The sequence below is a fragment of the Balaenoptera physalus genome, assembly GCF_965194825.1.
Source record: "Balaenoptera physalus genome assembly, chromosome: 1".
NCBI classification, from domain to species: domain Eukaryota; kingdom Metazoa; phylum Chordata; class Mammalia; order Artiodactyla; family Balaenopteridae; genus Balaenoptera; species Balaenoptera physalus.
The window spans coordinates 195,605,281-195,629,764 of record NC_138882.1 but is presented as its reverse complement, the minus strand read 5'-3'; the positions used below and the strand labels follow the sequence as shown (position 1 = coordinate 195,629,764).

Genomic DNA, 24,484 nt, shown 5'->3' with positions numbered 1-24,484 from the left:
GCTCCAGGCCAGGCCACGCGCCCCGCCGGCCTCTGCAGGACCCGCTCCGAAGCCCGACCCCAGAGCACTCGGGACAGGACGTGACCAGGGCGGGGGGGGGGGGGGGGGCGGCTGCTGGAGCGCGACCCCCTACCCACGGGTGTGCCAAAGGCAGGCTCAACGCATCTGGACTCCCCAAGCCCGGTCTACCCTCCTCAGCATCTTGGTGTTGGTTACAAGGAACCAAATAAAGTTGTCACTCGACCCAACTTTTTAAACAAGCCTGTTTATTGAAAGGATCTGAAAATAGTAATAAGGCTTTCAACATTTAACAAATTTTCAAGATATTAACAATATGAAACATTAAGAATTGACTTCAAAAACCCAAAGTTTCCTAGGTCATTCCCTGTCACGCTTCAGGGCTTGGTCTACACTGGCTCTGTTGTCTGAACGAGTAACCTGCGTTCTGAATGCCACTCTCTTCTGGACCTAAAGCTGGGAGTGTCACCCCCTCGGCCCATGGGAGGCTGGGCGGGCCACCCGCTGTGCCCGAGCTCGCGGGCAGAGGGTGGGAACCGACCTCCGTGCCCAGCACCGGCTGAGCTGCCCGGATGGGCACGTGGGGCGACAGCACTTGAGACACACACACGGATGGCGGCCCCGGTGCTCAGGCCGCAGGGCCCGCCCTGGAGAGCCCATATGCCTTTCCATCGGCCCGTGACCCTCCAAGCGGGCAAAGCACAGCGCCCCCCAGCCCGTCCCTCCCGAAGGGAGTCCGAGAAATGACAGGCCCCCATCCCCTCTGTTCTGGCCAATTTAACAGGAGAAAATGCAACTCAGAGAGAATCAGTTACTCAAAAATAGGAAGCCCGTTAGGCGACAGTAAGCGGGGTCAGGGCCACACGCCCCCCGCGAGCCACAGCTCCCACCAGACTCCAGGCGGGCCCAGCCCCAGGCAGCCGGCGATGGAGGCGCGGGGGCTGGAACGAAGAGCGTGCCCTCGAAGCCAGGCCCCCGGGGAGAAGCAAGAGCAGCAGCGACACCTTCCCAGCCCGCCGCACGCCAGGCGCTCTGAGCAAGAGTCGCCCAACTCTCTGGATGGTCACGCGGGCTGCACAGAATGGTCCCACTTCACAGCAAACTCCCTTCCCGCCGAAATCTCAAAGTGTACACAACAAAATCTGTACGTAAGCACTTTCAGAAAGTTTAAAAGAATCTCTAAAAAGTAGACACAGGATTGAGAACACCTTCCAGGGTGGGGAGGTGCGTCCCTGCTTCCCGAGGAATGTGTGTGGTCTGAGCCCTCGCCCCGCCAGTGCCGGTCACCCTGCAGCGGGGAAGGAGACCGGGGCCTGGGGACCCATCTGTCCTGGCAGCCAACCTGCTCTCAGCAGAAGCGTCCCCCCAAGTGGCTTCAGGGGAAGTCGTGGGAGCTGAAGGAAGATTTTTGGCCGTGAGACATTTATTTTCAAGACCATAGGATAGACCCATTCATTCTGATCCCCTCTGAATTTCAGTAGACTGATTTATGGAAGTTTCCTGACAAGGAATTACAAGGAACCCACCAGGCTCGGCCGTCCCTGCCTGGGGACGGGCTCTGACCACACGCAGGGTGGGTGCGCCTGGGCTGACCTCAGGGCTCCCGGTCTGCTCACTTGTTTAGAAATGCAGGAAAGTCAGATTTAAAACGTTAAAAACAGCTGATCTGGTCGACAAAAGGCAGACTGCAGGCCCTTCCTCTGGCCAGACAAGTGGCGTGGCACCTGACACTGGCGCTGGGCCCGTGACGCTCACGGTGCGCGTTCCGGTCCGCCCGTCCCGAGCGCAGACGGCAGGACCGTAGGCCTAGCTCCCCGCCCGCCCTGCCCCAGCCTCCTCGTCCGCGTCCTCCTCGTCCTCTGGGAAGTGGGCTTGCTTCTTCCGCACGTTCCAGTGCAGACACTGTGCCAGGCTCTCAAACCAGTCGCTCACAGGGTCGCGGACACAGATGGAGGGGAGCGGGTAGCGAGAGGTAGTGATGCTGATGCTGAAGCAGGAGAGATGCAACGTGGCCCCTCCTAGAGCCGCCGAGCACCCGGCCCGTCCCCCCAGAGCAAGACCCCTCCCCCCAGAGCAAGACCCCTCCCTGGTCCGGCCGGGGACCGTCTCAGCTCTGCTCACGCCACCTACTGCAAAGCCTGGCCCCAGGTCCTACAGTGCCCTGGGGGCCTGGGCACCTTGTCGCTTTCCGGTCTGGTCCTGAGAACAGCCAGGAACTGGGGGCTCAGTGGTGCTCTTGTGCCCCCCAGGACAGAAGCAGGGACCCCCTCGACGCACCCAGGTCCACAGAGGGACCCCAAGGAGCAGGGTGGCGGAAGGATAAGCGGTGGGAACGGCTGGCAGGGTGCCGTCACCCCAGGCACAGATCCGTGACACGATCTCTCGAGAACCAGGGACGGGCCCTCAGCCCACCTGCCCCACCCGCTGCAGCCCCGTGGCCCACACACCTGTCTCCGTGGCGGACCTCCTGTCTCTTTCGTCCATCGAAGGACACCCACACAGTGTTCCTTGCTTCCGGTGACAGCATGATCTGACGGGTCAAGCAGGACAGGTGTGGGCTACCTGAGCGCAGCTGAGCGCCGTGGACCCTACCCCAGGGGGACAGCACTGGCCAGGAGGAACCTCACGGGCACCCCCAATGCCCACCACGTGCCAAGGTCAGTTCCAGGCTGTGAAAACATTAACTTGCGTTGTGCTGACCCCAGCCCCAGGGGCCTGGCTCTAGCACCGCCACCCACCCCCCCAGCTCTCTGCGTCTAGCAGACGCAGCCCCACCCACCAGGGCTCACACCAGGGACTCACTGGTCTGGGGGTGGCCTGCAGTGGGGGGCAAGGGGCAGGGAAAGAAGAGTGGATGTGGAAGGGCGGCAGGGCCAGTCAGACGCCAGGACGCGCCGTGGGGGACACGCCGGGCAGCGGCCGTTCCTCACCTGCTGGCCCCCATCCCCTCCAGCAAGGACTGTCCCCACCCACTCAGGCTGAGGGCCCACCTGAAGGGCTGGCCTGGCTCTCAGCACCACCCCCGCCAACCGGACCCCTGGGGGCGCAGGCCACACGACGGAGACCAGGAAGGACAAAGCCCCTCCAGCACCCAGCAAGGCGGGAGGTCAGCACCGCAGGCCCCGCACTGGCTCCAACCGACAAGGGCGGGGGGTGGGCTCCGACCTTCAGCTCGACCCCCGCAGGAACCACGATGGGCCGGAAGGATAGCGAGTGGGGGCAGATGGGCGTGATCATGATGGCCGGCACGTTGGGGTGGATCATGGAGGCCCCGGCGGCGGCTGCGTACGCCGTGCTGCCCGTTGGGGTGGAGACGATCACGCCTGCGGGACAGGCTGAGGGTCACGGTCAAGCGCCCGCCCCCACCCCGTGTGCAGCCCCCAGGCAGGCCTGACGCCCACCTACCGTCGCCCTGCACCGTGGTGATGAGGTGCCCATCCAGGTAGACGTCCACGTTGGACAGGTATGAGGATGGGCCTCTGTCGATCACCACCTCGTTTAAGACCTGGGGGTGAGGCCACCGCAAGCTGAGGGGGCCGGGCAGCACCGAGCTGCTCCTGGGCTCCCTGGAAGGTCCCGAGGACAGGGCTGGGAGTTGTCCAGCCCAAAGCCGCCACCCTGTACCCCCTGCCCGAGGGCAAGGCCCTGAGCCCTGTGGGGGACAGGCCCACAGACCTGGTACTGCATGACCTGCTTCCCAACCTCTGCGTCCAGGGCCGCGGCCAGCACCCCGTTCTCGCTGATTCCGTTGGGGACGGCCACCTTCTTCCCTCGGAGCTCCTTCACGACCCTGACCTTCAGCCGGCTCCGGAGAACAACAGCTGCGTTCCCTGGGGGCCAGCAGGGGTCACACCCAGGGAGGTCAGCAGGGATGGGGGTAGTGGTACTGCAGGAAAAGAGACCCTCTCATCGACCAGGGACCCCCCCTTTCTTCTCCCAAATGGAGGGCAACACCCTGTGCTTCTGTGAAAATCAATTCACTGCTACTCGACACATATGGTAGCCTAAACCCGTGATCAGCTCAAACTTCTCACTGTTAAGAAAAAATGTCTGACTCGTTCAAAATTTAGAATTCTCTGAATCCCGAAACACTCAAGTGGTGCTCTTTGCCTTGTTAAAGAAGCCCCCAAATCACATAAGACGATCCCAAGTGCAGAACTGCTTGTGGGTTCTGGAACATTCTGACTCACCCTGTATCACCTGAGTAACTTGGGACTGAAAGTTCTCGAAGTTGAAGGGGGTCAGGAAGCCCAGGGAGCCCAGGTGGAACGCCATGACCGGAGGCACGCTGCCCTGTGAGCCAACGAGGCAGGTCACTCAGCTGGCCAGCCCACTCGAAAGCCACCCGAGCCATCCCCAGCCCGGAGGGACCGCACCCCAACCACCCCCGGGAGGGGCGGGCACGGGAGTGCAGGGTCGGTGCCTGGTGCGCTCGGCGGGGCTGCCGTGCTGCAGTGGGGCAGGGCTACTCGGGGTGACCGCTCATGGCCCGCGAGGAGTCAGGGAGGCCAGGGGAAGAGCGGTGTGGGCCGCTGATGAGAAACGGAGGCGGCGGGACAGACCAGCCCACCGGCCACGGGAGGCAGGAAGGAGCGCTGGGGGCAGAACGTGGGGCCCTGTCACACGGAGACCACGCCCAGCAGGCGGGAGGGCGGGGAGACCTCGACAGACCCGCTGGAGAGGAGTGGGGGCAGCCGGGGGCAGAGGGCCTAGGATGGGCCTCGGGGACCCTAACAGGGCTGCACTGCAGCCCCCGAGCACCGCTTCCGCTGAGGAGGGAGGAGCGGGCGGGTGAGGAGGGGCTCCCTCCTCAGTGGGAGGTGAGGAAGAAGGGGCAGCTCTGCGGAGGCGGAACAGCCCCAGGACCCTCGCCCTCATCCTCTGCCGGCCACGAACGCTGCGGCCTTCCAGCCTCAGTGGGTTCACACCGTCTGATGAAAGGCCCCAGGCCCCACTGGGCCCTATCCTCCTTCCCTGCTGGCTGCCCTGCCCACTTCCAGGCCGCTCTCTGGAGGCCACACCTGACCTTCTAACACACCTCGGCCGGGTCCCTCCAGGGGCCCTGCCTTGAGGAGCGTGAGGGTGGGCTCCCGGGCAGACCCTGGTGGTCTGGAGCCTCCACGGTGCTCCCCCAATCCCCCGGACACTCGGCCTGCAGCCACTGCTCTCACCTGCCCCGGACGTTCGTCCACCAACTCAGCCCCATATGCCGGCTCCTCCGGGGGATGCCCCGCCCCAGCCCCGCGTGCCAGCCCCGCCCTCAGGCCCCCCTCTCCGGTGCACCGTCTGCACCAGCGCCTCGAGGTGTGTGGAAACGCCTGGCCTGTCACAGTGTCTAGCACCAGACGGCAGATGCAGCATTTGGTATCGTTTGCAAACTTGCTCTGTCGCGCCTCCCCTCGCCGTCCCCAGGCGGCATGCGGGGGCCTCACCTGGAAGAGCGACGAGGCGTAGAGCAGGGTCCCGTCTCCTCCCAGGCAAACGATAAGATCAATCTGGTTGGAGATGTCATCGTAATCTAGAACACACGGCGGACACAGAGGAGCCGTCAAGCACCCCCGAGGCTGCCGGGCACGGCCGCCTGCGCGAGGCCCCACGGGACAACTCGCCTTCTCTGAAGGTGCAGAACTTCCTCTTCACTGGCCCAAAGCGGTCGTCGCTCACGATGGCGGGGTCCTCCAGAACCTTCTTCTCCACGTACACGATCATGTTGTTCTCCTAGAAGGGACATGGGTGAGTCAGCCCTGCCGGTAAGAGCCAGGTCAGGGCGGGCCGGTCTTCAGGAAGCCTCCTTCCTGCCTTGCTGGGCCCTGTACGATGCTGGGTGGGGGGTGGGCGGCGGCAGCTCTGTCTCGGGGGCAAAGTGCAACCGTTTTTTCACTCCACACGCTGCTGAGCTGCTGGAGGCTCGGTGACGCTGGGTTACAGAGCCTCCTGACTTGAGCAGCCCCAGGATCAGAGCCCTGGAACCCCGGGCGGGAGCCGGCTCTGACCCCAACCCCGCGGTCGCCCCTGCTCACCTCCATCAGGTACACGCAGAGCTCCTTGAAGGGCTGGAGCAGGCTGGCGTCCCGGATCTTCTTGATGACGAGGACGCTCTTTGGGGACTTGCTCCATGTCAGCCGCTGGCTGGCAGGGTCCTGAATGTGCCTTTGAGGGGAGACGCGCGTTCGCACTGGCCCTGGCCCATCCCCGGGGTGTGTCTCCTGCACGAGCGCGGCTGGTCCCTGAGCTGGGGCGGGGGCTTGGCGCTCTCAGAGCAGTGTCTTCCCTCTGGCTGCCCGACTGCACCCCTGCCTGCGGCTCCTTTGGAACAAGGCTCACTCGGGGACCTGCCGCAGAGGAAACCCCACGCGCATCCGGGCCCGCCGATGGGGACTCTGTCCCGGGGGACCCGGGCCTCCTGCTGGCTCGTAAGGGGGGCACAGCCCCACGTCCACACCACTGTGTGAGCAACTCAGGTGACCGTTAACTTTCACAGTTCAAAGCCACCCGGTTTTAAAGTCAATGGCAGGATTTGGGGCAGTGAGACTGCTCTGGAGATTTCAACGGTGGGCACGTGTCGTCGCACGTCTGTCCAAAGCACAGGACGCACCGCACGGAGGGACCCTGGTGTCAACTAGGGACTGTGGGTGACACGATGTGTCAGTACAGGTTCATCATGTGTAAAGAACGCACCCTCTGCGAGGATGTCGATGAGGGGCTGGCTCGGGGGGCGGGGGGGGGGGCATGAGAAATCTCTGTACCTTCTCCTCACTGCTGGGAACCTAAACCTGCTCAAATAATAAAAGCAAAAACCAAAAAAAGTCAGCTGGGCCTGCCTGCCAACGACAGCCCTGCAAGTCCTGTGGCGCTTGGCCTTGGCCCCTAGCGCTGGAGGGCTGGCACGGTCCGTGGGCAGCAGGTCCTCCCGGAGGGGCGGGGGTCCCAAGGCCGAGCCCCGCCAGGACTCCAACCGCTGTGGGCGCCCGGTAGGCACCCGCCCGGCCTGGCAGCACACCCCTCCGCCTGTTGGGAAACAGTCCTGAAGGCTGCAGGCAACGACTTCCCTTCTGACGCAAGTTCCCCGGTCAAGACACCTGCTCCAGGTCACGCCTTGTGGCCGCGGCCTCCCTGAAAACCTGACGACTCCACCAGCAACTCTCCAAACCGTGACGTGAACCATTAAAAGAGCAGTGGGTCCCTGGCCCCAGGCTGTGCCTGCCTGGCCATCACTCACCCTTTCCAGGCGTTTCTGCGAGGGCAGGGGTCACTCATGACCTCCTCTGCCAGAGTCTCCACCAGCCCGGGTCACACACGCGGCTCAGCGGAGGGCAGTGCTCGGCGCCCAGCATCTCGGTCACGCTTGACTAACAGCAGGAGTGCCACGCAAACCAGCACCCCACCAGACTCCCCAAATGTGCAACTGCACCAGAACCCTGCTTGCTGTACCCTCAAAACTGAAAGCAAAACACACTGTAACTTGTTAAAGGCTGTATAAAACAGCAAGTCAAGAGAACTTCCTAAAATGAAAAATCAAACCCAACAACCTGTACTTGCTCTTCTTGACTGTTCACACCATCCTCGTCTAATCGCCTTTAACAGCAAAGAGACCAGACCTCAGACGCCTGCTCTTCACAGGCTGGCCGCCAAGCTCTGCCGTCCTGGGCGGTCAGGATGGGCCCCATTCAGCCCCGTCCAGCCGCAGACAACAGCGCTGGGCTGCGGAACCGGCTTGGCCCGTGGGAGGGGCCCGCAGGCGGAGGGGCGGGCACTCGCGGGGCCTCTCGTCACTCCACCCGGCCCCGGGCCTGGAGGGAGGGCAGGTGGGTCGGCGGGAGTCCGCCTGGCCGCCGAGGTGGATGACGAAGCCCCCCCGCCACCGACCAGGTGGGCCGGACGCACGGCCCTTCAAGACCCGAGACTCAGCCGCGCCCAGCCAGAGCCACCGCAGCGCCACCGGCTCGTCTCGGGTACCAATTGGTCACTTCCTGTTGGGTCACTGCACAGAGCGGTGCCGGCCCCTCCCTGGCACAGAGGCTCTGGGGGCTGGACGGGAGGCAGGGATGCCTGACGGCTCAGCGGGGGACCCAGCTGAGCCCCGTCTCAAAAGCCAAAGGCGTCAGATGTTGGCAATCCCACATGTTTCAACATAATAGAAAACACACATCCATGGTGAGGTCTGAGAGAATAAAGTAGGAAGTAAATCTCTTGCAGTCAACTCCTCTACAGTATGTTCCTTTTCAGCATCAGGGGAAAGTCAGGTTAGCACACAATCCCTGCCCCACCAGCCACGGTGTTGGGAGGGCCAGGGACAAGATGGGGAAGTGGAGTCCTGTCCTCCCAGGGCAGGCAGCCCACAGGACTGTGCCGGGCGCAGGGCCTCGGAGACGCTTCTGGAGCACCTGCCGCTCCGCTCGGAGCACGCCTCCCCACGATCCCACCTGACCTCGGGGAGCAGCTCAGATGCCATCGCGAGACCCCACCTGAGGTTCACGAGGCCAAAACACACACACACCTGTGACATGGGCTGGGCTGGGAGCAGGTGACAGCCAATCAAGGCTGGATGGCCAGAGGCCACCCAGGGCGGCGCTTATGCTGAGCTGTGAGTGACGAGGAGGGAGCGGCACTGCCAAGACCAGGGAGGGCAGGGAGGGGCCCCCGGGCAGCGGTGAAAGGTCAAGGCAGGGCAGTCTGGGGCAGGGCACGCAGCAGGGCGTGGGGCACCCGGGGGGCTGGTTACCAGTGTGGATGCTGAGCGGAGGGCAAACGTGGGGCACCCGTCCGCGTCCCGCAGCAGCGACTAGAGAGCCAGGGCAGCACCTGGACGGTAGAGGCACTGACACCAGTCACCCCTGTGCCCAGGCCGCCCTTGGGTCACCAGGGTCCACACAGCACAGCAGCTCCCGGGGGCCCGGCACCGTCCGCCCACTGGGCCAGCGCTGAGAACGGGCAGACGGCTGCAGGGAGCAAGGCCCCCCAGACGGTGAGTCGCAGAAGCCCACCTGGGCCCTTGGTCTGAGCCCCGCAGAAGGTGAACCCTCCATGGCTCCCCAGAAGGAGGGGGCACAGACGGCCCACTCGGTGGTGAGCCCACCGCCAGGAACAATGGCAGTGCCGGCCTGGAATTCTGCTGTTTCAACACAAAGCTCTTGTGGCCACGAAGCCATTTGAGTGTTTTCTCCCCTGAGACACAAACGACACAGGGCAAAGGAGCAAAGCTTTCCCCTCTTTGGAACCCTCCAGCACCTGGAGGAGGTGCTGCGACGGGTAGAGAAGGGAGTTGGGTTCAAGTGTCCAGTGAAATAACCCGAACTGCTTCACTTCTAAACAGTTTCTCAGCCAGCACCGCACGGCCAGGGGCCCCCAAGCTGCACTGCCCTCAGGCTGTCGCTAAAATACAGAGCTTACGTAGAAAAAAGAAAAGGAAAAAAAAAAAAAAATTGTGCCCGCAAGGCAGGTTATCTCTCAAACAAGTAAACTCGGCTTCTCAAAAATGCCAATTGACATCTCTGCATTTCAATAATAATTAAGAGAAACATATTTGACACAACAAATGCATTAGCATGAAATACATTATTTTTCTCTCCTAGAGTTTTTCCTGTAAAAAACAAATTAACTCTAAATATGAGTCGAGGCCCCTCTGACCCACTGCGCCCAAGGAGCAGGCTGCACCCGCTCTCTCGCCCCGAGCGAGGTGGAGACAGCGCCGCGTGGCCTCCTGGGGCCTCAGAAGCCGCCCGACACACTCGCTGCCCCCCGAGCCAGAACCTCCCACAGTCCAGTGGCCCCTGGACAACAGCCCAGTGGAGGAGCCCAGAAGACTCACATGATGGTCTGGGGGTTCTGCAGCACGCAGGCCTTTGGTCCAAAAGTGGTCACTGGGCATGGCCCGTGTAGCGAGCGGGTCCTCCTGTGGGGAGAGGCACAGGGCAGGGGCCGTCAGTCGGCTGAAAGACACACACGTGTAGACAAGGCACAGAATGTGTTAGACTCTCCAAAATATTTTTAATCCAAATGACGTAAACTCCGTCATCTGCCCAGCACCCATGTGACAGTCCTGGAAGACCCTGCCCTGATCCCCAGAGCTCTGGCTGGAGGACTACACGCTGTCCGTGCAGTCGTTGGAGGGGGCACACTTAGAAATACTCCTTAGAACAAGGACCCCAAACCAGTGCAGGTGCCCAGGCCCCACCCCAGAACAAGGGGATTCAACCCAGGGGAAGGGCCTGGGAATCTGAATTCTTGTCTGGGTAAGTCTATTTGAAGACAAGCTTTTGGGTCTGTGCTTGGGAATCAAGACTTCAGCAACTATCCCCAAGTCATCCAGATTAAGATTCTAACAAAAATACTCATTCTGAGTTGTGCTGTCAATAAAAACTGATAGCACTTGAGTGACCCAACATTTCCAGTAACTGAAAGGTGACTCACAGGGCAGTGTGGCCAGCACACGTCCTGGGGACAACACCACCAGGTGGCCCTCCCTGTCCTCTCCTCAGGGTCCAGCGCCAGCCCTTGGGAGCCACGTGGACGCCCCACGGTGACATGTGGATGTGTCCACCGTCACGCAGAGTGCCAGCTCCAGTGGCATCATGGTCCCTTTCTTTTTTGTTCTTTTCTGGCCGCACCACGTGGCTTGCAGGATCTTAGTTCCCCGACCAGGGATTGAACCCGCACCCCCTGCAGTGTAAGTGCGGGGTCTTAAGCGCTGGGCCACCAGGGACGTCCCCTCATGGTCCCTTTCTGCACCAAAACTACTGGCACAAAGATAGCCAAACACAGATGGCAAACTTGCTTTTGTCTCTGACTGCCCATCTCATGGTTCAAAGAACTCTCCAAATTCCAATGCAGACAAAACAGATTTTCTACTGTGTCGTGAAGGGCAGCCTAGCCCAGGAGAGCCCGAGTCTGGTCAAGGGCTCCCTCCCTGGCTCTTGAGAACGTGCAGGGAACGGCTGCGAGCCACGGCTGGGGCCTCTGGGGACTAAAAGATTTTGGGAAATGCAGTTTAGACCAGGCTTTTCTAAGTCAGTGTTCCACTCAACCTTGACAGCGGCTGTGGCTGCACGTCCCCAACCCCCCTCCTGGAGACACCCACACACGGAGGCCACCTTTGACCTGCTACCCCCACACCAGGTTCAACGCCCTTTCGGGCGCAACACCCCACAGAGCCAGCAGCCAAGGCCGCCCGCCCGGAGACGCACCCCCTGCAGTGCCAGGGACACCAACACGGGAGGACAACACGACTCTGCACGGAAGCTTCTGCTGGGAGCTGGCTGCCCGCTGCCCACTGGGCCCCCTGCATCTGCGGCAGTGCCGGCTCGGGCAGCTCCTCCCAAAACCCCGGGTGGCGTTCATGGCTAAGGCCGGCACTGCCGCAGCCCTCCCGGCACCCCGATGCCTGTGCCAGAGCCGGTGCTGCAGCGGGCGGCCCCGGTGACGCTGACGGCACATGGGCCCCACCCACGCGCCTCCACCTTGCGCAGTGTGTGGGCACGGGGGGGGGGGCCCTCTGGGAGCTGTGGCAGCGAGCGCGCCCACCCCTCACGTGTCTGAGCGCCCACGCAGGCCCAGAGGAAGCCTGGTACCTGAACTCGCGGGTGCTGGCCACGGCGGGCGCGGCCGACAGGCTGCGGGACTTGGCGCGGCCCCGGATGGGGTGGCCCAGGCCCCAGTCCTCGTCCCCATGGCACGCGGAGCAGCGGTAGGAGGCCGCCTCTGCACGCAGCTCCTCACTCCCGTGGACTTTTTCTTGTTCCATTTCTGTAGTTGATGGACGAGGAGGACTTCGGCCCGAAAACCCCAGATGCCTTGATTTAATAAAATACAGTAAATATCTGTGTACAAAACAACGTATACACACACCTACACCCGCCCTATCAGGGGAAAAATGACTGATGTCCAACTTACCAAAGGACTTGGCAAATAGTCTATCTCCACCCCAAAGATATTTAAGAACTCGGGAATCTACCTGTGGTTTTTAGTGAATCCAGAAGAGCTAGGGGTCTACCAAGCTGGGGTGTGGCCATGTGCCAGGGGGTGCACACTTTCATGAGAGAGCAATCACCATCGTGCAGTCTTAAATGCCTCTCGGCCCAGAAAATCTGGATACATATACTTGATAAGACCACCATCAGGCACACACTGAACTCCATGTCCTGCAAACAGCCTGCGCTTTAATCCAGTGCCAATGAAACACTGGCCAAACCGATGTACTTGGTCCTCAAAGAAAAGTTCAACTTCTAAATACTAGTAAAGATAGACACTCTCATCTTCTAACCACAACACAGTAAAACAGGAAAAGATGGAAGCAGAAACAAAACAACAGTCCTCCAACCACTGGGGAATGTTTGAATTTTCTCCTAACCAACTGAGGGCTCAAAACAGGTATCAAAAACACCGTGACGGTGCATCGAAAAGGTAAGCACGAACCCAAAGTCCATGCCCCCCGTTGAGCTGTGCTGAAATCCTTGAGAATTAGGAGTCATGAGCTAAGGCCTAAGTCAATGAAGCTAAAAAAGGAATAAAACAAGCCTAAGAGGGGCTTCCCTGGTGGCGCAGTGGTTGAGAATCTGCCTGCCAATGCAGGGGACACGGGTTCGAGCCCTGGTCTGGGAAGATCCCACATGCCGTGGAGCAACTGGGCCCGTGAGCCACAACTACTGAGCCTGCGCTCCACAACGAGAGCGGCCATGATAGTGAGAGGCCCGCGCACCGTGATGAAGAGTGGCCCCCGCTTGCCGCAACTGGAGAAAGCCCTCGCACAGAAACAAAGACCCATCACAGCCAAAACTAATAAAATAAAAAAGTAAAAAGAAGCGTAAAGGAAGATGAGTCGCTCTCTGATTTAAGACTCTACAGCTATGCCAATCAAAAGACTGTGTCGCTGGCGCAGGCAGACACAGGCCAACAGAACAAGGACACTCAACTGATTTCTGACAAGCGCACACAAGCAATTCAATGAAGGAAAGAGAATCTTTTCAGCAGATGGTGCTGGAGCCATTCTATATCCACAGACAAGAAAGTAAACCTCAGCCTAACCTTCACACCTGAAACAAAAATTAACTCAAAATGGATCAAAATGGATTCCGTTAAATATAAAACATAAACTATAGAACTTTTATAATAAAACACAGGAGAGGGAATTCCCTGGTGGTCCAGTGGTTAGGAGTCCGCACTTTCACTGCCAAGGGCAGCGGTTCGCTCCCTGGTTGGGGAACTAAGGTCCCGCAAGCTGTGCGGCGTGGCCAAAAATAAATAAATAAGTAAAACACAGGAGAAAGTCTTGGGGACCTAGGGCGAAAGAGAATTTTTTTTGTACATGATATAAAAAGCACAGTTCATAAAAAATAAAAAAACCTGATAAACTGGGCTTTATTAAAATTAGAAACTTGCTCTGTGGAAGGCCCTGTTAAGAGGGTATAAAAAACAAACAAGCTACAGATGGGGAGAAAATATTTTCAAACTAGATATCCAACAGAGGATTTGTATCTATAAAATATAAAGAAATCTCAAAATGTCTGGTAAAAAACCAGATAATCCGATTAGAAAATGGGCAAAAGAGAGGAACAGACCACAGGGGATGCGCCCGGGGTAAATAAGCACGTGAAAAGACGCTCCACATCATGAGCACTTAGGAATTAAATCAAAACCACAATGAGACGTCACTGCACACCAATCAGAAAGGCTAAATAACTCAAAGCCGGAGAGGTTGCAGAGAGACGCCCACTCACACGTCGCTGTGGGAACACGAAAGGTTCAGATACTCTGGAAAAGTCTGACACTTTCTTATAAAAACTAAATATGCAGCCCAGCAACTGCACCTGGGCATTTATCCCAGAGAAATACCTGATGTTCACATACAACCTGCACATGAATGTTCACAGCAGCTTTTTCTGAGACAGCCAAACACTGCAGACAGCCCAAGTGTCCCCCAGCTGGTGAGCAGACCCAGCAATCAGAGGGAGCAGACACTGACACTGACACTGCAACAGGCTGGGTGACCCCAGGGCCCTCTGTGGGGCGAAGAAGGACAATCTCATATGGCCACATGATAAACGTTCCTATTTACACAACTTTCTTTCTTTTTTTGTTTTTGGCCACATCGCGCAGCATGCGGGGTCTTAGTTCCCAGACCGGGATCTTAGTCCCCCTGCAGTGGAAGTGCGGAGTCCTAACCACTGGACTGCCACGGAAGTCCCTTCCACAACTTTCTTGAAGTGACAAAATGATGGCACCGTGAACAGATCACTGGTTGCCAGGGAGTGCAAGGAGGCCTGGTGGGGCCCCCTGGCGTGACGGTCAGCTCTGAGTCTGCACTGGCGGTGGTGGTTATGCAAACGTACACACAGGGGAAAACTGGTGAAAGCTGAGTAAGGGGTGTGTGTAATGCAGGTAACAGTGTTTACATTATTGTGCTGTTGATGAGGGGATAACACTGGGAAGCAGGGGGAAGGGTGCAGAAGTTTCTCTGTACTATTTTTTACAACTTTCTGTGAGTCTATAGTTATTTCAGAGCAAACAGTTAATAAAAAGGGATAAACCAATCAAAACCACAAAAGGCAAATGTATTCAAAAACTATTACAAATTATCTAGGAGCTGTTAATATTTATTTACAAAGAGTAGTTTGATGACTAAGTAATAAACTAACCTATAATCATATTGGGGCTTCCCTGGCGGCGCAGTGGTTGAGAATCTGCCTGCTAATGCAGGGGACACGGGTTCGAGCCCTGGTCTGGGAAGATCCCACATGCCGCGGAGCAACTAGGCCCGTGAGCCACAATTACTGAGTCTGCGCGTCTGGAGCCTGTGCTCCGCAACAAGAGAGGCCGCGATAGTGAGAGGCCCGCGCACCGTGATGAAGAGTGGCCCCCGCTCGCCACAACTAGAGAAAGACCTCGCACAGAAACGAAGACCCAACACAGCCAAAAATAAATAAATAAATAAATTAAAAAAAAAAAAAAATCATATTGGGACTTCCCTGGTGGCGCAGTGGTTAAGAATCCACCTGCCAGTGCAGGGGACACGGGTTCGAGCCCTGGTCTGGGAAGATCCCACATGCCGCGGAGCAACTAAGCCCTTACGCCACAACTACTGAGCCTGCGCTCTAGAGCCTACGAGCCACAACTACTGAAGCCTGTGCTCCACAACAAGAGAAGCCACCGCAATGAGAAGCCCGCGCACTGCAACGAAGAGTAGCCCCCGCTCGCCGCAACTAGAGAAAGCCCGTGCTCAGCAACGAAGATCCAACACAGCCAAAAATAAATAAAATAAAATAAATTAAAAAAAATAATAAAGTAATCATATTAAATATGAAAACCAGCTTTTAAAATTTATATCCACAGTGTATTTTGTGACAATGGCGAATCATGACTCACATTTAATCCAAGTTTATTTGCTATTTTAACATTTTAAAAGGATGAAATTTTAACTCCATCCAAGCTCACTGAAGTTCCTGACAGCACAAATCTAATTTTTAAAAAACTTCTGCATTGGGAAGTTTTAATAGGAAAAACGTGTTGGAGCATAATAACAAAGTATGCAGACATAAAGTAGTTCCCAAAGAGGTGGGGATGCCAGCCAGTAGAAGTCGCGCATACGAATATAAACACAATAACGTGATGTCCGCTGCAAGCCCTCGACACGCGCCTGTTGAAGTAATGACAAAGCAAAGCTTACCACTCATCAACACGGAGAGGCACCTATTACACTGCCCTCCTCCCGCCAGTAAGTGATGTCCGTGCCGGCAAGGACATGACAGAACTGGGCGCACACACCGGCAGAGCCCGGCCGCGCGAGGAGGAGAATCAGGGACCCGAGGGGTCCCCAGGGTGGCGGGGCCGACGAGGAACACAGGCCTGTGCCGCTCTGGGCTCCTGGCTCTGCCGCACACAGCCCCCGGGGCACCTCTTCACCAACTGTCTGCACACGCATCTGCCCGTTCCCACACAACGAACTCGGAGCTGTGTCGTCACGGGTCAGGAGGCGAGCCGGCAGCACCAACCCCAGACCGCCCCGCGCCGGGGCCAGGCCCGCAGAGAAGCCCGACCTGAGGGCGAAGCGGAGCAGGGCCCTATGGTCCTCCCCCCACCGTGTCCTCAGCCCACCTTCTGTCTGTGGGAAACCTTGAGCCAAAGAATAGGTTTAATCAGAGAAGAGAGAAAATACAGAAACAGAGGAAAACAGTCAAAGGAGACCAAATAATAATAGGGCAGTCATTAGGCAAAGTCAAGGACCTCTGTTCCCCCTTAAGGGCCATAGGTAATATTCGGAGCCCTCCCCTGGGAGCCGTCTTGTAGACACTGAAACCCCACCAGGTGGAAGAAGTGAACTATATGAGGACCAGGCACTGGCCTCAAGGAAATGGCAACAAACCGACCCTGGCACTGAAGAGTAACTCTACCTAAAACATCGAGATGACGCTGGTCAGGCCACCGATGACCAGCTTCAAGATGACCGTCAGAGCTGACTGCAATGTTTCTGCATGGAGCCCCCTCCCTCTGTCTATAAAAGCTCTTGCCGGCTGTGGGGGGGGGGTCGGCCTTTGGACAGGCATCCTTTCCTTTTCTACCAACACCTGTCTCTCGAGAACTGGCTTTCCAGCGGCGAGCAGCCAGACCTGGATTCGGTCAGAGATTTTGGCGCTCGACGGTGGGGCTGTGCTCTCGCAGCGTCTGCCTTCCCGGGGCCTCCCTGAGTAGAGCCACCGGCTACGGCAAACCCGCCGGGATAAGCCGCGACGAGCCAGCTGCTTGTGGCTAGCCAGCCCGAGGGGGATTTTAGGCGACGTTCCCAGCAGCTGCCGAAACCATTTGTTTCGGGAATCCTCCCTGTTTCTCCCATGCTCGGCACTGGCTGCCAACTTTCGCTTTTGGTTGGTGGAAATGAAACGTGAGTTCGGGACGAGCTCACCAGCTCCAAGGCCGGGTAAGTCCACCGGTGTGCACCCGGGCAACCTTCCCATTTGTGGGCGCTAAGTGCTATTTGGGCATTTTTGCCAATCGGTTCTGATGTCTGTCTACCATTGAGGGAGGACCGTTTGTGTTGGGGAAGTGTTTGTTTGGGATTCCATACTGGTCATCCTTTGAAGAGGATTTGCGACAGATCTGTCTTTTGGTGTGTGAGCATGTATCCCATCTATGTGATTGGTATCTTTGATGTCTTACGTCAAATGGGAAATTCAGGCTCAATTCATTAAAAACAATTTTTTATCTATGAAATTATGACAAAGAAAAAGAAAGATGATTTTTTTCTAACCAACGTATGGCAACAGTATTCTTTAGACTCCAAAGAAAACTGGTTAAGATGAAACTCTTTTGAAATTCCCAAACTGATTCTTTTGCATACGCAGTTAGAGAAAGCTAGCTTGATAAAATACCGTTTTCAGAATTCTGACCCTGAGAGACCAAAAATATGCCTAGGAAAAAACTTGAAGTTAACTCTTTTGTGTCCTTGAAATACAAACACAGCCCACTTTGCCAGAGACTTCAGCCTTGGGTTAATTAGTAAAACTTCAAGACAAAAAAAAGGAGGGGGAAAAAAAAGCCTTTTAAAATTGAGTGTGTAAATTTGACTATTAGGACTGTTATTCATAAACTGATAAGTTTAATTGCAATGCCTAATTCATGAAATGTAAAAAGATGAAACAATGAGATCTCTGTCTGGATGTATGTATGTCTCAATATGTGTCTTTGTCTTTGGTTAATTTGCAAAGAGCTCTATTTAATTGGCTTAAAAAGAAAAAGTAAGCACTTACAAATCAAACAAATCTCAATTTACCTACTTCCTGACTTCTTGCCAAGACTAAGAGGAAAACTAAAGATGTCTGGGTTTCTTAAACACACATTTTGTACCACATTAAAGAGAAATTGTGCTATGAAAAAGTGTATGTTTTTAGAGGTTATGGAATATGTTCTTAAGTTTGCCCATCAGAAAATACTGATATAACAAACAGTTCAATTACCTGTTTCTTGGTTTTGTTAAGGTTTTCAAGGGTTAAAAACTGTAATGTGTAAAAATGATAAGGGAAGCATTTCAGTGTGTAAAGCAAGTAGGATAAGTGTTGTCGGAGAAGAAAAGTATAAAGAATGGAGATATTTTCGTTGAGGAAAAATGACGACAATAATTTTGTCTTACAGTTGGTTGGATGGGAAAAAAAGGACAAATTTGTATGGATCCAAAAAGTGATAAAATGTTTGTGAGAAAGTAACTTTGAGAAAAGAATTTTGTATGTTGTTAGGATTAAGATTAGACTAAATTTAATTAAGTAAATGAATTTTGTTATTAACAGTAAACTGATACAAGACTAAATTTTGTTTTCTCTCTCTGTTAAGAGAAAAATATTTTTTCTAAACTAATTAGGATTATTTGGTATGTTAAATTATATGGAAAACATTTGATAACTTTCAGACCTTACTGTTGAACTGAGTAAAAAATTTAAAAATTCTGATGGAAAGCTATGTTTTGTTTCTAACCATACTTTTGACCCCGATGTTCAGGATGGTAAAAATTGTCCAGTGAAGTTGTCACAGAGAATAACTACTCATGATGTGCATCACTGCTGGCTCTAAGTTTACTGCTTAAAGCACATGTACAATGTCTGTGTGAGAACTGGGTATAAATGATAAGATGTATGGCCTATGAAGCGTTTCCCGATTAACATACTTCTGAGCCTGTTCATGATATCTGATTCGTTTTCCCCCACTGTGGACAACTAGGCAAATATACAAACAAAAAGAGGCCTAGCACCGAGGGACATGAATGGACCCAGAGCAGGCAACTGATCCACTCTGGCTACGTTGGAAAAATATATTGACTATCAATGCTTTCTATGGAAAGAGTTACAATTAAAAGGGGAAAATGATGGAGGAAATTTTCACATACTGAGGTATGGGGAAGTCATTCTGGCTTACACAGGATTTCATCTGAACTTTAGGCTAACCAAAACAGCCTGTTTATGGCCTATTAAACATACACTGTACATCTGCTTTAACCATTAAGAAACAATACATTCAGAGAATAATACGAAGACGCATTTTGATGATTATCTTCATTGTAAAATGTCTACCAATTTTCAAATGCTTGTCCAGGTACTATGACAAAGTCATCAAGGAGAGAGGTAATGTTCTCATAATACAAAATACTGATGCTAAGCACAGAGCTTGAAGTTATTTCCAATTCTGTGTCCACTCCCCAAATTAGGCAGGACTATGCCCCACTTCAGCAAGAAGTAGCCAAGAGGGGTCATCGCCCCATTCCCTCAAACACTTGGGGAAAACTGAAACAGAAATGGAACTAAACCCGAGCTCCCCTGCCAAGTTGATGACTAACCTCTCTACCCCAAACCTTACTCCCCTCCCTGTTCCGTACCCGTCCCTCCCCAAGACTGAGGAGTACCAAAGGAAAGGGGGATTGAAACGGAGCAGGATGCTATGGTCCTTTCCCAACCCCCTGCCCCGCCCCGCCCCTCCGTGTCCTCAGCCTGCCTTTTGTCTGCGGAAAACCCTGAGCCAAAGAATAGGTTTAATCAGAGAAGAGAGAAAATACAGAAACAGAGAAAAACAGTCAAAGGAGACCAAATAATAATAGGGCAGTCATTAAGCAAAGTCAAGGACCTCTGTTCCCCCTTAAGGGCCATAGGTAATATTCGGAGCCCTCCCCTGGGAGCCGTCTTGTAGACACTGAAACCCCACCAGGTGGAAGAAGTGAACTATATGAGGACCAGGCACTGGCCTCAAGGAAATGGAAACAAACCGACCCTAGAACTGAAGAGTAACTCTACCTAAAACAATCGAGATGACGCTGGTCAGGCCATCGATGACCAGCTTCAAGACGACCGTCAGAGCTGACTGCATTGTTTCTGCATGGAGCCCCCTCCCTCTGTCTATAAAAGCTCTTGCCCCCTTTTTTTGGGGGGGGAGGGCCCTTGGACAGGCATCCGCCCTCCCCGCCCCCCCACTTTGCTGGCCTCCGAAATAAAGCAAACTTTCCTTACCTACCAACATCTGTCTCTCGAGAATTGGCTTTCGAGCGGCAAGCAGCCGGACCTGGGTTCGATAACAAGGGCAGCACCCCCGGTAAAGAACCGCCCGCCCCTTCGTCCTGCGGGTTACCGGGGCCTCCTCTCCAGCGCCCAGCGATCGCCCGGGGCGCCGCCGCCGAGCCCACCCCACGCCCACCTGCACGGCAGGCCCGGGAGCACCTGAAGCCCGGGGCCGGCGTCCGCGCTACCGCACCTGCCTGTCCGGGTCCGCGGGTCCCCGCGGCGGAGCAAAGGTCACGGCCGGAGCCGAGCGCGCCGTCCAGCAGGAAGTGAGGACCACCCGGCTCAGGCCCCGCACCCGGCGGCGAGGCGGCCCCCACGAGGACCAGAGCGCGCCAGACGGGGAGGCAGTGACCAGGGGTTCCGGGGTCGTCGGGTGGGCGCTGGGCTCGGAGCGCAAACGCGCCTTCCGAGGATAAATAACGCGACGCGGACCCCTAACTGACCGCTCCGCGTGAGGGCCGGACCAGCCAAGCCGCCCCACAGCGCGGACGCGGGGGGCGAGGTCCGGCCGCCCGGACACCTGCGCGGGCGCCCGGGGCAGGGGGCGGCCGGCCGGTGCCTCCCCCCTCCACACCCCGCGGTAGGCAGGGCAGCCCCCGTCCCCGCGACCCCAGCCCCGCCCCCACGACCCCACGACCGCGGGCGGCGGGCCGGGCCGAGGGGCCGCGCACTCACCGTTCGCTCGCCGGGCTGAGCCCGCGGGTCCCGCCGCCCCGCCGCCGCTCGCCGTCGCTAGCCGGTCCCCGGCGCCGCGGCCGCCCCCTGCCCCATGGCCGCCCCCTGCCCCACGGCCACCCGGCCCGCGGCGCCGGCCCGCCTAGCATCAATGCCGCCACGCCGCCAGTGCGCACGCGCGCCCCCGCCTGCCGCGCGCCTGCGCCTCCGGCGCCATACGCAAGCGCTCCGCGTCCGCCCCGCCCCGCGCGCTTGGGGCGGCCCGCACGGACGCCGGGCCGGGACTAGGGGCGGGGCTGGGGGCGGAGTGGAGGCCTGGGGGGTGGGGCGCGGGGGCAAGGACGGGTGCCGGGCTGGGGGCCGCCGGGTGGGGAGGGGCGTCGGCCCCAGCAGGACCCCTGTTTCCCACTCACCACGCTGTGTCCCAAGCACGTTCACTGGACCCGGGCCCCGCCCCCATCCGCCATCGCCCCTCCATCCTGCGGGTCAGGTTGGCTGGCAGCAGCCGTCGCCAGTGGTGACACCGTCCCCCGCGGCCTCCGTAACTACCAGGGTGTGGCTCTGCTTAGAAGGAAAGTGTTTTCGGAATCAAAACTCGGTGTGAGCAGCTGCGACAGAACTGCGGCGACCCTCGGCTGCCGGCACAGCTGGAGGGAGCGGCCTGGCCCCGGCCCGGCCCCGGCCCTCGTGGGTCTCGCCCACCCCAAGCAGCCCGGCGGGTCCTCGCACACCACCTGGACCTGAGGGGCCCTGGGCCGGGCGTCTCAAGTGGGGCCCCTCGAGGGTGACTTGCCAACACTGTTCTCCCTCCCTCCCCCCATCCCCTCACTGGAGGACCCAGAAAGGAGGGAGGGAGGAAGGGGGCCAAGGGGGAGCTGCGCCCCCGCGCCCCCATGTCCAGGCACGGTGGGTTCCCCCAAGGCGTGCTGAATTGACGCGTTACCCACCACCACGGCAATGAGTCAAGTGTCCCAACGGTGTGCCTAGCTCCTGGGATGCGTCTGTGAATAAGCTGATGCAGGGCCACTGTGGATGAGCCCGGGCGGCTGCCAGCTACCGTTCCTTCTCTACACCGGGGCCTCCCGGACACAGAGCGCCTGGCTCAGGCCATGTGTGGACCGGAGCCCTCTGCAGCAGCCTGGTCTCTAGGTTTCTCCACCCCCATACCTGCTGCTGACAGTTTTCTCTGGCCGGGACTCCTGGCCCTGTGTTGAGAGACCTGGAACACAGCTGGGCACAGCAAAGGACACCTGTCACTGCTGTCCTGGGACCACTGGGCCATGGGGTTATCAAGGGTGAGTGGAAAGGGGAGCAAGGATGACGGGAATTTGGGAGGATTTCTCAAGCTCCATAACTTCCCCCTCTGGTTATTTTGTAAACCCAACCACTTCCCCAAAGTTAGCCCGCAGCCACACCCACGGAAGAGAAAAGCCTTTTGAGCTGTGTTTTTGGATATGATCATTCACATAATACTAATGCTTGGCCAGGCCTCCCAGGAACCTTCTAGAGCACGGACAGTCTGCAGGGAAGGCGGCTCTGGCCTGGTACCTAGCCAAGGTCACACAGCAGGCACCCTTCCTGTGCCCTTTCTAAAAGGAACTTGTGCAGGTGTGTGTCTGTAATCATGGCAGTCTGTCCATTCTGGATCTCAGGCAGAGACCTTGGGCAGGAGCACTTCCCCATTTCAGAAATGAGAAAACGGGGGCTGTGGCTTTCTTCATCCGAGCCTGTTGTGCAATCTCCCAGCAGGCCCTGGGCCCACCCGGGGGATTCCGGAGCCTCCCACTCACACCCCGCAATCCAGAAGGCCAGTGCTGGGAGGGGCACTTTAGGGCCTCCGGAAGGTTCCTAGAGGAGATCCTGCTTGGGCTGAGGGCCAAGGCTGAACTGGAACGAGCCGGGCAGCAGTGGGGACAGGGAGGGGTCAACAGCAGGGACGCAGGCGGGCGTGGGGGTGGGGGATGGGTGCCAGTCAGGCCAACATGGGCTGTGGGCTGTGGGCTGTGGGCTGGGCAGACGATGCCGGGTCTGCTTCAGAGGGTCTCAGTGTTCAGGAAAGGCCAGAGGTGTAACCTTTCCCAGTGCCAGAGGTGCAGGATTCTCTTAATCTGGTATTTGTTTCTTTGTGTTCTTTTTCTTAAACATGGCTCCCCTACTGTTTAAGCTTTAGACCCCCCAAAACCTGGACCCCTCCTCTTCTGAGGGTTGAAAGATGGGGGACCATAGAGGGTGCAGTGGATAGGGCTGCCTCTCCAAAGCTGGACTCATTCAGGCAGGGGGGTGCCCTTGGATTGGGGGTGCGGGGTGTGGAACTCCTCTTTGGGGTTCTGCTCCCAGCTCTTGGGGAAGTAGGCCTCAGCTGTGCCTGGTGGAGGGGAATGGGGTAGAGGGAGGCTGCCCAGCACCCAAAAAAGGAAGTGGCCAGGGGCCTGGGTGACAGGTGTGGCCGGGAGGCACCGAGGCTCCCTGCGGACAGGGAGTGTCTCAGGCTATCCAGAGGCCACCTTCCCCAGTTCCGGCCTCCAGCCAGCATGCCTTGGACAAGTCCGGCCCCTTCTGTCCCACTTGTCCCAGCCCTCCCCAGGGGCCAGTGTCCGGAATCACGGACTTGGCGGTCTCCTGGTTGGGCTGGCTTTGGGGTCGGGCAGCCCCTCTTCCTGCCGGGCCACTAAGTGCCAGGCACACAATACTGCAGGAAACAAACCCTCCAGGTGCTCGGGCGGGGGCGCGGCCTGCTGAAACCCAGGAAGAGCGCTGCCAGAGGGAACCTAGGCCGAGGGAACCGGGCGGGCGGCGTGAGCCTGGGCGGGTGGGTGGGGGGGTCTCTGAGAGCGAAGTCGTGAGCAGCCCCTCCCTGCTCTAGCACCTCACAGACGTGGGACTCGCCAAACTCTCACAAGGTGTCTAGGAGCAGGTGCTCTTGTTGCAGTTTTCACACGGGGAATCAGAGGCACAGAGAGGCCAAGTAACTCCCAGATCACACAGGGAGGACGTGAAGGGGCAGAATTTGGCCGGACTCTAGGAGTGGGGAATGGTGGGGGGAGACAAGCAGAGTGGTGAGGGTGGGGTGGCCTTTTCCTGCTCTCACACATTAGGAGGAAGAGGGACCGTCGTGGGGGGGAAGGGGGTCGCCGAGGACCCCGTTGTGCGCTCCGCGTGAAGGGTCAGGCATCATGGGTGCTGGTGCCGGGTGGGGTGGACACCTCGAGTGGACGTGAACACTGGGTGCTGGAAGAGGCGGTGAGACCTGACATCGGGGCGCAGGTGACCCTAGAGCTCCCTGCAAGGCCCCAGTTCACGTCCAGCTGCCGAGGGTCTGGCCGGAGCGTGGACATCGCACCTGCAACAGGTGTGCCCACCAGAGCCAGCTGCTACCTCAGACACTAGGGGCGGAGGCTGCAGGTGAGGCCGGAGGAAGGAAGGTGGAAGGGCAAGCACCCTGGAGGAGGGTGGGGCAAGGAGATCATCACTTCCCAGGTGCATCCAGGCCCAGGAGGCTGAGGGGTCCCGGGTCTCAAGCGTGAAATCCGAGGCTCACGCCGGGCAGCGCAGTGCAGAACGCGCTTCGCTTCGCACCACCACCTGGCTGTCCTCTCAGTGCCCCCGGACACCTATTTTCAGTGACCACTTTGCTGAGGAGGTGGGACGGCGGCCTCGAGGCCAGCAGAGGGGCTGAGTCTCAGTTCCCCTGGCCCCAGCTCAGAGGGCACCCAGTCTAGCCAGCCCTTGCTGAGGCTCCTGTGCCCACCCTGTGCCCGAGGGTGGCC

The 24,484-nt window shown here is 57.5% G+C and overlaps 1 protein-coding gene across 5 annotated transcripts; it reads right to left on the bottom strand.

The window, feature by feature from the left end:
- Positions 1-249: 249 nt before the first annotated feature.
- On the bottom strand, positions 250-20,879 carry NADK (NAD kinase). 5 transcript variants are annotated; one of them, XM_082468714.1, is made up of 12 exons: positions 20,718-20,879; positions 11,586-11,807; positions 9,827-9,910; positions 6,039-6,168; positions 5,628-5,736; positions 5,451-5,536; positions 4,209-4,311; positions 3,721-3,848; positions 3,424-3,523; positions 3,184-3,353; positions 2,466-2,548; positions 250-2,005 (listed from the first exon to the last, which is right to left on the bottom strand). In XM_082468714.1, the coding sequence occupies exons 1-12, from the start codon at positions 20,864-20,866 to the stop codon at positions 1,825-1,827; spliced, it is 1,545 nt and encodes a 514-aa protein (XP_082324840.1). In that variant the 5' UTR covers positions 20,867-20,879; the 3' UTR covers positions 250-1,824. The 5 variants fall into 5 exon arrangements, with proteins under 5 accessions (XP_082324840.1, XP_082324841.1, XP_082324838.1 ...); XM_082468715.1 differs by having other exon boundaries at positions 3,184-3,341; positions 20,718-20,878; XM_082468712.1 differs by having other exon boundaries at positions 3,694-3,848; positions 20,718-20,877.
- Between the last annotated feature and the right edge of the window lie 3,605 nt (positions 20,880-24,484).

Coding starts and splice junctions, on each gene's coding strand:
- NADK (XM_082468712.1), bottom strand. CDS start 20,866: ATGCTAGGCGGGCCGGCGCCGCGGGCCGGGTGGCCGTGGGGCAGGGGG. Junction 11,808..20,717: donor CTCAGCCCGGCGAGCGAACG/GTGAGTGCGCGG, acceptor TATTAAATCAAG/GCATCTGGGGTTTTCGGGCC. Junction 2,549..3,183: donor CTGCGGGGGTCGAGCTGAAG/GTCGGAGCCCAC, acceptor TTGACCCGTCAG/ATCATGCTGTCACCGGAAGC.